Source organism: Patiria miniata, unplaced genomic scaffold, assembly GCF_015706575.1.
Source record: "Patiria miniata isolate m_02_andy unplaced genomic scaffold, ASM1570657v1 HiC_scaffold_3, whole genome shotgun sequence".
In the NCBI taxonomy this organism is placed as follows: Eukaryota; Metazoa; Echinodermata; class Asteroidea; order Valvatida; family Asterinidae; genus Patiria; species Patiria miniata.
Genome location: NW_024037069.1, coordinates 1,948,552 through 1,962,216, shown reverse-complemented (window position 1 = coordinate 1,962,216; position 13,665 = coordinate 1,948,552). Strand labels below are relative to the sequence as shown.

Sequence of the window (13,665 nt, the reverse complement as noted above, 5' to 3'; positions counted from 1 at the left end):
CCCAAAAGTCTCCGGTTTCTGGTATGGAGCTTGCCCAAAAAGTGGTGCGGCGACGCGGCTTTTTTTTTTTTTTTTACCTGATTTTTTTGCTTCAAATGTCGGCTGATGACTGCAAATGGTGCCCGACTAAACTTAGTGCAAATATATGGGAGTCCAGAGAGGCCACATAAAGCTTATTCTCGACCATAACCCAATCTAAAAACACGTTAAAATTGTGCATCATCTTTCATTGAAAAAAAAACTTTTTCATTTTGCCGACGCGCATGGCTACGGCGATGCGCGCGCATACCAGAAACCGGAGACTTTTTTTTTTTGGCCTTAGTGGCATATATTCAAATTTTTTCTTTTGGTCGTGATTCATCCCAGCCACATGGCACAAGACAGGGGGCGTCCTCCTGATGGGCTACGAGATGTACCGCCTCCTCAGTCTCCGTGGAGCCTCCGCCTCTTCCACCAGGACCTCGTTCTCCTTATCCAAACACCTCGCCAACCGAAAGAAGAAGAAGAAGAAAAAGGCGTCCGACGGCGCCGACGAGCCGGAGATTATCGACCTGGAGGAGGAAGACAAGAATACCATCATGGCCGAAGGGCTGCACAAGGCGCTGTGTAGGCCGGGCCCAGACCTGGTGGTCTGCGACGAGGGGCACCGGATCAAGAACATCCACGCGGGCATCTCCCAGGCGCTCAAGAACATCAGGACAAGGTACTGGCCGTCGTTATCCTTGTCAAGGAAGGCTGAATCTGGTTGATGAATTGACTTTTTTTTTCATTTTGGTATATTTGAAAATGAATAACTCACTGGTTAAATATATGAACTTTCATTCCATTTTGATATAATTTGGGCGATTCACAATGCAGTGCGCCACCAAGTGTTTGCTACGGAGAGTCCATTTTTCATGTTTATAGTCGACAAAACATGGCCAGTTTCAACAATTGTCAGTGGACAACTGAAGCTTATTGGAGTGTAGCGTTCTGCTGCCCTACAAAAAAACACCTTATTGAAAAAAAAAAAATGAAAAGGGCAAACAGATTATTGGAATTATAGGCTAAGTAAACTACTGACTGGACAAACTAACAATTTCAAATATCCGGCGCTGCGACTTTGTTTACTATCACCCGCAATGCACTGGGAAAAATGAACTCTCCATGGCAAACTCTTGGTGGCGCACTGCATTGTGAATTGCCCAAATTGAAAGGGAATTTTTGTCATTCTTTTAGTTTACACACCATTGATAAAATCAGTGAGAAAATCAATAATTGTACTCAATCAATTTGTGTAAAACTTCTCACTTTCAACTTTTGTAGAGGTCCATAATAAAAAGAAATTGAGAAAAATGTAATATTATGAGGAATCCAGCCCAATATTAAAGGTCACGTGATGATGCAACTTTCTATTCCTATTAAATGTAGGAAAACTATTTGACATTCCTTTTTTTGTTTAGTTCAGGGGTTTTCTGTTCAAATTGTGACTCAACCCAAAATTTGCTAATTGAAATTTTTTTTGAGAAAACTGTGTCCATTGGCTTACTGCCATACTAGCACAGCAACGAATCACCAAAGAAAAAACATTTATGACAGTAAAATATCCCAAATTCTAGCAACTTTTTGTGCTGAAATAGCTGTAACATTGAGATTTCTGCCCGGAATGACATCACACTTTTGCTCATGAATATGGAAATTAGCATTAGCATAAAAACCAAAGAGGCACCAGAACACCCTTCAAAATGGCAAAATGAAACTTGAAAATGAGGTTAAATGGGACACAAAGGTGCATTTTCAAGGATAGCATAACAACATTTACATTGCATTTAAAAATGTACTGGCCATGCTCTTCAAGCGTGTATTTCTGGAGTTGAATTATCAAAAGATGCAACAGTTCTTGTAATAACACCGGAGTCTTATATAGCGCATGTATCTACCAACATTTAGGTACTCAAGGCGCTAATTACTATATAACATGAGCTGAAAATGGTTTGTCAAATGCTGTCTAAAAACTTTATGGAATTCCAAAAGTAGTCTATTTTTAGTCTATATATTCTTTTGCACATGTGCCAAAAATGAGCCAAAAACTTATTAAACAAATCTTTCCTTTACCACAGACGACGAGTTGTTTTGACGGGATACCCGCTGCAGAACAACCTGCAGGAGTACTGGTGCATGGTGGACTTCGTCCGACCAAACTTCCTCGGTACCCGGCACGAGTTTGCCAACCTGTTCGAGAGGCCCATCCAGAATGGTCAATGCATAGACAGCACGCAAAAGGTAAAGTCTGTGAGATGGAATGTTGTATCGGGGAGATCTACATTCACTATTTAAGGTACAGTCCATCATTTGTAGTTTGTGCATTTTGTTCGTTTGAAGCAACAAAAGTGCTCAAAATCTAAAAGAAGGGTACTGAACAACTAACCTGAAGAAGTTTCAGCTCAGCTTCAGCTGTATATTCCGAGAAAAACAGCATTCTAGGATCTCAATTTCAAATCAAAAGTTGCTGAATCATGTTTTGAATTGGGCCTGAATTCAGCGTCCGAGACACGTTCTCACTAAGCCGATTGCAGCTACGTGATGTCGCGCACTGATCCGACGAATTATAGCAACCGCGTGTGCATCGTGCCAATGCTTGCGCGCGCTTCGCCGAATAACAAAACCAACTACTAATTTGAATTTCCTACGGTGCGTCTTAAGAAGCACCATTGGAAAGGCCTTCTTTCGTTGATTACTTCAAAATGACAGCTTGCCAGAAAGAATAATTTCACAGGGAGTTTAACCAAGTATGTTTTTCAACAATAATTACGCCAGTTACTTTTCGGATAGCTGCAAATGATGGACTATAGCTTTAAGTTTCTCTCTTCATGGACGTTATTCATTAAAGGTAGAGTAGATCATTTGCAGCTATCCAAAAAGTAACTGACAAAATTATTGATGAAAAGCTTACTTGGTTTAAAAGAAGGTGGAGGCACTAAACTCGTTGTGAAATCTTTCTTTCTGGCATGCTGTCGTTTTGAAGAAAACAATACAAGAAGGCCATTTCCAAAGATGCGTCAGGTGACGGTTAGCATTTTGGCGAATCCATGAATGGGTGCGCGCAAGCATAAACACGACGCGAGATTGCTGTTATTCGTCGGATCAGTGTGTGACATCACGTAGCTGCAAGTGGCTCATATGAGAATGTGTTCCGGATGCCGATTTGAGGCGCAATTCAAAACATGACGCGGCATCTTTTGAATTGAAATTGAGATCCTAGAATATTGTTTTCCTGGAATGTACAACATTCACAGAGCTAAAACTTCGTTAAACACCCGTCTTAAGATTTTAATAGCTTTTGTTGCTTCAAACGAAAAAAATGCACAAATGACAAACGATCTACCCCACTTTTAAGACTGTATACTCAGTGCCCTCTAAGGGTTTGCTAGAAAAGCTCGATCACAGTCTACACGGTGAAAAAAAACCCCAAATATCATATCACCATGTACATGGTTAGAAAAAGTCATTGCCTTCCAAACAGTGAAAAACAAAAGCGTCACGTTTCCATCTACACTGTAAAAAACAAAAATCATCTACACAGTGGGGTGCTGTGGTCCAATGGTTACAGTGTTCGACTCGTGTGCCGTGGTACATGAGTTCGAATCCTGACCGTGGAAACACGGTGCTTGTGCTCTTGAGCAAGGCACTTTACCATTATTACTTCGTCCTTCGGATGGGACGTAAAGCCGTAGGTCCCGTGTGTTGTGTAATGCACGTTAAAGAACCCAGTAACACTTATCGCTAAGAGAAGGGGTTTGCCCGGTGTTTCTGGCAGTGGCTGCAATATGCGCCGCAGCACCTTGTAAACCCTTATAAGGTGCTAAATAATGGGTCTCATATTTCTCATAAACTTTATTTACCTTTCTTTAATAATAGACATATCTCCAGCGCCTTGAGTACCTAATAGTTGGTAGATACATGCGCTATATAAGACTCCGATATTATTTTTATTATTATTAAAAACAAAATTCAACATAACACCATCTACACTAAAGATTACATAACTGTACTAAATATAACTTTCATGTAGTATTAAAGTATACATCCAGATATTTAAAAAAAAATAGTTTGGTGCCAAAGATTGTATGCCACCGTTTCCCTCCTTCCTCCACAGGACATGCAGTTGATGCGTTTCCGAGCCCACGTCCTGTTCAGCCTCCTGGAAGGTTTCGTCCAGCGCCGCGGCTTCTCTGTCCTCCACAGCACCCTGCCGCCCAAGGAGGAGAGCGTGCTGCTTGTGCGGCTGACCCCCTTCCAGCGCGGACTGTACATCAAGTTCATGCAGTCCTTCACCGAGATGGGCGCTGGGGGATGGTGCTCGGCCAACCCACTCAAGGCTTTCTCGGTTGGTTGCAAGGTGAGTACGGCTGTTTTCCTGGCATTGTCACTTATGATCCTCTTTTTTTGTTTTTCTTTGACTGATCCTTAATTGCTGTTTCCCAGCTTCGCAGCATTGCTATTGTTGCTGACGTTGTGATTTTGGGCGTCATCCCTGGCTACATGGCATAGACTTAGTGGTTTATGGCTTTTGACTAGCGCCCCTTGAACAAAGACATTGACAAAATTGGGAACCGCCAACAAAGGGCTGGATAGCTCAGTTGGTGGAGCCCCGGAATGGCAATCCGGAGGTCACAGGTTCAAACTCTGCTACAGTCAGTTTCTTTGTTCAACGTTAAATTTTGTTTCCTTTTTCTAACAAATACTTTGTTGAATCTGCTCCCTGACTCTTTATCCTTGTCCTTTTGTTTTACTTTTGGTTTACAACCAGAAGTGGTATGATGAACCTTTTCTGATTTGGCCATAAGCCCCGCCCATCTTTGGTTTGTGTACAATTCTGTCAGTGCTAGTGATCAAATTGACCGAGCTATTGTGGTCACCTGACAAAAAGTCATTATCTAATTGGCCAATGAACATTGTTTGATTGACACCAATAGCAATCCCATGTAAATATGTAGAGTTTTCATTTCCGATAATTTCATGTGTTGGATGAAGATTGAAATCAAGTGTTTGGAGGATTTGGAGTTTTTGCTCCCCACACCCCCCCCCCTTACTTCAAGTACCCTTCATACATGTACATCTGCATTCATTGAAGTGGAATATTCAACTATTTTATTTCCCTCCCATACTAGATTTGGAATCACCCGGATATCCTCTGCGATGTTCTTCAAAAGCGAGATGAAATGGCCGACCTGGACACGGACTTGGATCTCCCTGAAACATCGGCAAGGTGAGGAAAAAATGAAATGAAACCAGACAATTTTTTTTTTTACCACCGTAGATTTCTGTTGCATGTAGCAGGTTAAGGGTTTATAAAGCTAGCACAGGACTTGGATGCTGCCATTCATGCCAGTTAGTGATTTTGTCTCTAGTAGTCATGAAATTAAATGTTTGGCCTCGCATTGGATTATGTGCATAAGCGTAGAGGGCACTTCACAACCACTCTCAAGAGCTCTGTAGATGCAGATTGTTTGTGGATATTTGGTGCAAAGTATGCACCATTAATTTGTGGACAAACCCGTCTCGTCTTTGCACGCACATCAGATATACAAAAGTGATACACGCGAGTCCTGTCTAGCTCTCTCTCTTTATAAATGAGTTTTGGGTACTTGTTTTCAAAACTCCTTGAGTTTAACCAAATTTGAAAGTTAAATGTTTCTGAAGATTGTTGTTCATTGAATACTTATCTGCACTATGTTTTCCTGACAGGTGTTCCAAGAAAGGCAAGAAGGACGGTGCCAAGTCCAGCAAGAAGGCCGCCGCCAAGCCTGCTTGTGAAGCTAAGAAGGAGGAGGCAGATGTAGCGATGGGACCGGCCATCGAGCAGTCCTACCAGGAGAAGGTCAATCAGATCATCTCGTTCGAATGGGTGAGTCTTCAAGCATTTGCATGAAGCCACTAAGCACAAGAAGTCTGCTAAGCTTAAGAAAATATTTGCTTAGTACAGGGCGAGTCAAAAATGAGGAAACCCAAATGGCGCCTCCTATTTTTTTTTGCAGAAGTTCTGCACGTAGCACTTTTCACATTCTCTGCCAAGTTGTCTTTGCAGTCAAAATCAGTCAAGTGACTGTTTTCAACAGTCAAGAGCTCCCAGCCTACATAAAGCAGGATTGACTGGCTGTGACTGATACAGCTATGCTGTGACTGTAGGTGATTGATAAACCACCTGCGCCTACCACTTGCCTGTTTTTGTCTGTTGACTGAATTTGACTAGTCATGGTGCTTGCTTGAAACATGATCTGACTGTCGGTGACTAGGCTGTGTAAAAGACATGGCAGAGGAAGAGGATTGATTTTTTTTGACCGTCTGTGAATGTTCGAATAGCAGGATGGTCTTCTTCTTTTTAATGGAATAAAAAAAGAAGAAGTGAAAAGAAGTGAAAAAAGTTGACAAGTTTGAAACATCTTATTATATGAAGATTGACCGGTGAGAACAATGAGATTGACCCAAAAATAATGAGATTTTGAGACCGAAAAATCTAGACTCGTGCCTGGGCTGTGCCAGTGTCAAATTTCCATTTGCTAGGTAGTTCACAGAAATCAGCAACAATAGTGCACACAGTTTGAAGACATTAGTTTATTGGCATGTATCTTTACACCAAATGGGTTAATATCTTAAATCTAACCCTGCCAGACGCAACTCAGTGCATCAGGTGGAAAAGAACTGATGCACTTTGATGCATTCAGCTACCAACACCAGTGCATGAACGGCCAGCTCTGTAACAAATGAGAGCTAGTCCCATTTAACAATGCCACAGTTGTATCCTGCTGTGTGCGGTGACCACGGACTCTGAGGCAGTGTGGCCTTTGAGACTTTTCCCCTGATGGATCTTGCTACATTTGGCAGGCTTGTCACTTTAATAGTCAAGTGTTGCATCTTGCTACGTTCGGCAGGGTTCGAGCAAACATACCCTGTAGGGTTAGGCCCCAGTCACACATTGACGGTTGGAGCTACGGATATCCACGGCTTACCAAGAATCAAACAATCACGATGAACCGCAAAGACTCGTGGAGAAATCGACTTTCTAAGAATGCACTACGGTTTCAGGACGGATAGCCACAACTGTCCTATAAGGTTTCTCTACGAATACACCACAGTTTGTCAAGAATATGGACAGATTGTTGAAGAATATTGACTGTACCGGTATTACTAAGAATGATGACGTTAATGCCACGGTTGTCTGCGATTGGGCCACAGATGACCAAGGTTCTCCTACGAATAAAGCATACATATTCGTAGTACAACCTTCGCAGAATCCTAGCATGTCTGGGCATATCCGTAGGACATTCGTAGCAAATTCGTAGAGATTTCTACCATGAATGAGCTACGAATCTCTAAGAATATGTACGAATCGCCACGAATAAACACTACGAATCGGTACGGTTGTCCTACAGATGTCCCACTTTTACACTACAAATTGATTTTCATGACGATTCACCATGGAAGTTTGGAACAGTTTAAAATTTCCGTAGACCCTCTACAAATACCCAAGGAAATTGATTGGATAACCACGGAGGCAGTGTTCTCCAACCTGTAAATATAACCTGGTGCCCCGCCAAGCTTTCTGAGGCACCCGCCAAGCTTCAAAAGCTGCTGCCAAGCTTCAAAAGTTGTCCGCCATGCTTAAAAAAAAGGAAAAACTAATAAAAAAGACAAACAAGTGGGACTACCCTTACCCTCCAGGGTATATTTGGCCAGAAATTCTGCCAAAAGTAATAACATGCAACACTTGTCAAACTGTTGTCAAACTGACAAGCCTGCTCATTGTAGCAATCCATCAGATCAGAAGTCTCAAGGCTAAACTGCCTCAGAGTCCCTGGTCACTGATGTGTTAAAAAAGATGATGCTGAGCCAGTATTGTACTTAACAGTTACTGTGTTAAATAGAAATGGCCTAAAGCTGTTATCCGTACATAAATTGCATGTTCATCTGCAAATAGCGCCCCCTAGCATAAAGAAATGTGTGACTGTAAATAGCGCCCCTAACATAGTTCTAGTGCCCCCCCCCCCCCCACCCTGCGCTTTTTGACAGCGCACCGACCTTTAATTTTCAAGTTGGAGAACACTGCGGAGGTACTAAGGATGAACACGGTACTCCCATGATTTATCACAAATTTTAAACCTTGGAGATCCGTAGCTCCAAACCGTGAATGTGTGTGAGTGGGGCTTTAAGGTTAAGGTGAAATAACTTGAGGCATGTCAAATTCCTGCTTTCCCAGGCACGAGACATCATGAAGAACTACCAGCCCAACAAGCTGTACAACGGCGGCAAGATGATGCTGCTCTTTGAGATCCTGGAGGCCTCCATCAAGGTGGGGGACCGTCTCCTGGTCTTCAGTCAGAGCCTGAGCACCCTGTCCCTGATCGAGAAGTTCCTGGCCGAGAGGACCATGCCGGAACCGCCGGATCCCCCATCGGACTTTGATGGGAAATGGGTCCGGAATAAGACGTACTTCCGTGAGTAGAAGAAAGTTTAGTGTGTGGTGTTGGTGATAACGGGTTATTTGCCGTAGTGATTTGTCTGGTTTTTTTTTACCATCATGGTCCAACTGAGATTTGTTTATAAACTCTGTATTTAATGAACCCTTATGGCATTTTGTGTTCACTTGGATGAGCGCATGTGCCTGACTGTGACATACTGGGCCCAATTTCATAGAGCTGCTTAAGCAGAAAATTTGCTAAAGCACGAAAAACATTGCTTAGTAAAATTAGGTTACCGGCCAAAACTTCATGTGATGTACATTGCTTGTGACTGGTATTTAGCTGTTGTTTACTTAGCATAACAATTGCATGAAGTTTTGGCCGGTAACCTGATTTTATTAAGCAAGACGTTTTTGTGCTTAAGCAAATTTTGTGCTTAAGCAGCTCTTTGAAATTGGCCCCTGTTTGCAAGTCCACGCCTCAAAAATACACAAAAAGCTAGTATTTTGATGTAAGCAAGAACGTCCCTTATAAAGGGTTATTGTGCAACAATCCCATTTATCCAAGATTCTTCAACAGTCCTCTGGGAGGTTTTTGAGGATTATGCAGGATTAAGGAAAGTGTGACAAACCACTAATAAGGGGGAAATTTACTGCAGTATTAACACGAACAGAAATGTCATTGATTTCTTGATTCAGGCCTGGATGGCAGCACACCGGCCTCTGATCGGGAGAAGATGATCAATCAGTTCAACCATGAGAACAACAAACACTTCTGGCTCTTCCTGCTCTCCACACGGTAAGGTGTCATTGCTACGCGGAGCTGTTAAGCAAATTTAATCCTAGAGAGATCCATCAAAAGTCCCTGCAAGGCCATCACAAGTCCCTGCAAGGCCATCACAAGTCCCTGCAAGTCCCTGCAATTCCATCACAAGTCCCTGAAAGTCCCTGCAATTCCATCAAAAGTCCCTGCAAGTCCCTGCAAGTCCATCACAAGTCCCTGCAAGTCCCTGCGATTCCATCACAAGTCCCTGCAAGTCCATCACAATTCCCTGCAAGTCCCTGCGATTCCATCACAAGTGCCTGCAAGTCCATCACAAGTCCCTGCAAGTCCATCACAAGTCCCTGCAAGTCCCTGCGATTCCATCACAAGTCCCTGCAAGTCCATCACAAGCGCCTGCAAGTCCATCACAAGTCCCTGCGATTCCATCACAAGTGCCTGCAAGTCCATCACAAGTCCCTGCAAGTCCATCACAAGTCCCTGCAAGTCCCTGCAATTCCATCACAAGTCCCTACAAGTCCATCACAAGCGCCTGCAAGTCCATCACAAGTCCCTGCAAGTCCCTGCGATTCCATCACAAGTGCCTGCAAGTCCATCACAAGTGGACTTGCGAATTTACTTGTGATTAACCTGTGACTGAACTTGTGATGGACTATGACTGGACTTGTGACTGGACTTGTGACTGGACTTGTGACGTACTTGTGACAGGACTTGTGTTGTACTTGTGACGGTGACTGGACTTGTGACTGAACTTGTGATGGACTATGACTGGACTTGTGACTGGACTTGTGACTGGACTTGTGACGTACTTGTGACAGGATTTGTGTTGTACTTGTGATGGTGACTGGACTTGTGACTGGACCTGTGATGTACTTGTGACTGGACTTGTGATGTACTTGTGACTGGACTTGTGATGTACTTGTGATTTGACTTGTGATGTACTTGTGATTCGACTTGTGATGTACTTGTGATGTACTTGTGACTGTACCTGTGAATTGACTTGTGATGTACTTGTGACTGGACTTGTGGCTGTACTTGTGATGTACTTGTGACTAGACTTGTGAATTGACTTGTGATGTACTTGTGACTGGACTTGTGGCTGTACTTGTGACTGGACTTGTGACTGGACTTGTGATGTACCTGTGAATTGACTTGTGATGTACTTGTGACTGGACTTGTGAATTGACTTGTGATGTACTTGTGACTGGACTTGTGGCTGTACTTGTGACTGGACTTGTGACTGGACTTGTGATGTACCTGTGAATTGACTTGTGATGTACTTGTGACTGGACTTGTGGCTGTACTTGTGACTGGACTTGTGACTGGACTTGTGATGTACCTGTGAATTGACTTGTGATGTACTTGTGACTGGACTTGTGAATTGACTTGTGATGTACTTGTGACTGGACTTGTGGCTGTACTTGTGACTGGACTTGTGACTGGACTTGTGATGTACCTGTGAATTGACTTGTGATTTACTTGTGACCGGACTTGTGACTGGACAGACATGTAATGCGCTTAAATACAATCCACCACAAGTGCCTTGACTTGGTCACTGCATAGCAATCTGTGTTGTTTTTCACTCTCAGGGCCGGTTGTCTAGGAATCAACCTGATCGGTGCTAATCGCGTCATCGTCTTGGACGCCTCCTGGAACCCCTGCCACGACGCGCAGGCCGTCTGCCGTGTCTACCGCTACGGCCAGAAGAAGAAATGCCATGTCTACCGGATGGTGACCGACAACACGCTGGAGAAAAAGATCTACGACAGACAGATCTCTAAGAAAGGAATGTCAGGTAAAACTGGAAAAAAATTCCTTTTAATCATTTGATATTTTCACGCTAAAGAATAGTTACCAATGGGCCTTATTCACAAGTTGGCCATATTAAATTGGAAGTAAGGTAAAATCTTAAATTTTGGAACTTGCGAAGAGAAATGAAAGCATGTTAATGTATAATATATTCCAGTCTGCTTCAACGAATAATTTAAAATTTGTAATTAAACATTCCCTAATGTTTCAAGCCATATTTAAAAAAAAATTACAGTAAAATAAGGCTGCATTGTGCCTGCATAAATAGTCTGGCGCCATCCCATTCAACAGTGAACAATTAGTGAAATACATTCAGGGAACTCAACAAAAATGGCCAACTTGTGAATAAGGCCCATTGTCACAGTGTTGTGCACTAGACCTTTTTCTTAGTTGTCACTAAAAAAGTATCAGATTTGAGAGTCAAGACCAATTTGAAGGAGTTCAAAATCTCGGAGGCTTAGTTTTTTAATGGAGTACAAATTGATTTGCCCTGAATAAAAAGTACCTTTGAACATGTTTAAATACACATTTCGTAAGACAACTGGATCTGGAATAACTCTGTAAGATCTGAAAGACCTGATTCTGAAATAAGGTATTTTACCAGAAACAGAATGCTGACTGTAATGGGTTCTGTGCACAAGTACCCACTGTAGGGTGGGGGGGGGGGGGGGGGGGGGGGGGGGGGGGGTGGGGGGGGGGGGAGAGACCACTGATGTTCGTGTGAAGATGACATGACTTTGTCCACAATCAGAATAAAATAAGTCGTGCCTACTTCGCGCGTAAACAGTACGCACAATCGGTGTGTCCCGTCAACAGGACTGTTGCAATCGGTCAAAAAAGTGCTATCTTGTTCACGCACGAAGCCCGTATCAGTTTTCAATCAAAATATAACTCTACTTTGTTATTGAAAATACTAGTCGCCAAGTTCTTTTGATAAGGGAATAAACGTGTGTTCGACAGTATTAAACACTATGTTTAAGACCGGTTGGATTCTGGATGTTGATTATGACCCTCATCTCAAAAATCAAAACTTTTCGGTCCAAAAGTCTAGCTAAATTATGGTATGTCCCCTCTCCTTATATGGAGATGGGCCCGCGCGTCACGCACACTGTGCGATGTTGCACATACTGCGGGATGTGGCGCAGAACGCAGCTGTGCCGGTCCATTGTGAATTTAGGACTGTGAAATACTGACTCCCTGGTAGTGTTGCGCATGCCTACATGGGGATTGTGAATGCAATAAAGAGATCTCAACATCAACACTGCTAGTAGAGGCATAAATCTTGCTTTACTTACAAGGCATTATGGGAAACAATTTGTAGATATTCCATTTGCTACTCATTTGGCACTTGAAGGCAAGAACTCGGCACTTAGTTGTTTTTTATGCAAAGCACATAATTTGAGTTATAGTTTACAGTCTCCAGTGAATTCCATGCATACCACCCTTAAACTTTTTGCAGTAGTGTGTATCGATTACATCCTCATTGTTCAACTGCGTAACTGTATTTTCTTTGCATCAACCCGAGTCTTTCCTTGAATTGAAAAAAACAAAATAGAAACCATATTTTCTTTGTGAATGATCGTTCCAGACCGGGTCGTTGACGAGCTGAACCCAGAGATGAACCTGACCAAGAAGGAAGTTGAATCCTTGCTGGAGTTTGACGCCGACGCTGACGACACGCCTTATGAGGACTTCAGCAATGTGGCCGTCAAGTACACTGACGCCATGCTGGTCAACATCTGCAACGAGTACAGCAACTTCCTCAGTAAGGTGGGTTGTTCAGTAGTTTGATTTGGTATTTTGTAAATAATTTTCAGGATTTCGAAGAATGTTTACATGTGCCTCAGGCTTGTAGAATAGGGCCCGTCTCAATTCCTATTAGGGAAGAGTTCCAGACAAGTTTTGGGTAGAATCATTCACTTTGTCCAGAAGAAGCTCTGCGTTTGTCCCAGACATGTTCCGATGAAATTTTCATCAGCAACTTCTTGATTGACCAAGAATCCTGCAACTTATACCCGATACAACGTCCTCATCTTTTCAGGAAGTCGTCCCTGATAAGAATTGAGACAGGCCCTCATTGAGGAACATGTACAATGTAGCTTCCTTTGTACTTGTGCAAATAAGTACTTGTGCCATAATGTGGAGTTATTAACAGAGTATTCAGGACATGTATCTTTTGTTATGTCACGTTTGGGTGTCAGCGCAGTGTGCGTAAAGTAAAACACTTGTATACATTGTGTATACATGTATTACATACACACCAAGGACAGACAGACAAAGGGAGAACAACAGATTCTTTGTCCTCGATCATGTGTGCCTACTCTACGGGAGAGTATTACATTGTAGGGACAAACGGAAACACAAAGTCTTGTCCTCGAGAGTACAGTAAAACACGAGTGCGTGCACAGGCATGCGCTGAACACCACTCAAAGTGGACGTCACAAAATCAGGTATACATGCATATTTACTCACATCCCACTGTGATACATTTTTCTTGTTCACAAACAAATACGCATCGTTCTGTTTTGATTATGAATTAACCATATGTTGTTATACAAGTTGATATTATTTCAGTATCGGTTTTGCCGTTCAGCGATTTGTAATTTCATTAACCCTAACCACCCCAACTCCGTCAAAA

General features: G+C 42.7%; 1 protein-coding gene across 1 annotated transcript in view; it reads left to right on the top strand.

Annotated features, from left to right (window-relative positions):
* Positions 1-13,665, top strand: part of LOC119738876 (helicase ARIP4-like) — a 39,771-nt gene that overhangs the window by 22,499 nt on the left and 3,607 nt on the right. Inside the window, exons 10-18 of the mRNA XM_038213852.1 lie at positions 367-703; positions 2,100-2,262; positions 4,136-4,378; positions 5,151-5,248; positions 5,728-5,887; positions 8,237-8,474; positions 9,137-9,236; positions 10,808-11,013; positions 12,616-12,797. Coding sequence (XP_038069780.1) covers positions 367-703; positions 2,100-2,262; positions 4,136-4,378; positions 5,151-5,248; positions 5,728-5,887; positions 8,237-8,474; positions 9,137-9,236; positions 10,808-11,013; positions 12,616-12,797 — 1,727 coding nt within the window. The remainder of the gene's footprint in view (positions 1-366; positions 704-2,099; positions 2,263-4,135; positions 4,379-5,150; positions 5,249-5,727; positions 5,888-8,236; positions 8,475-9,136; positions 9,237-10,807; positions 11,014-12,615; positions 12,798-13,665) is intronic.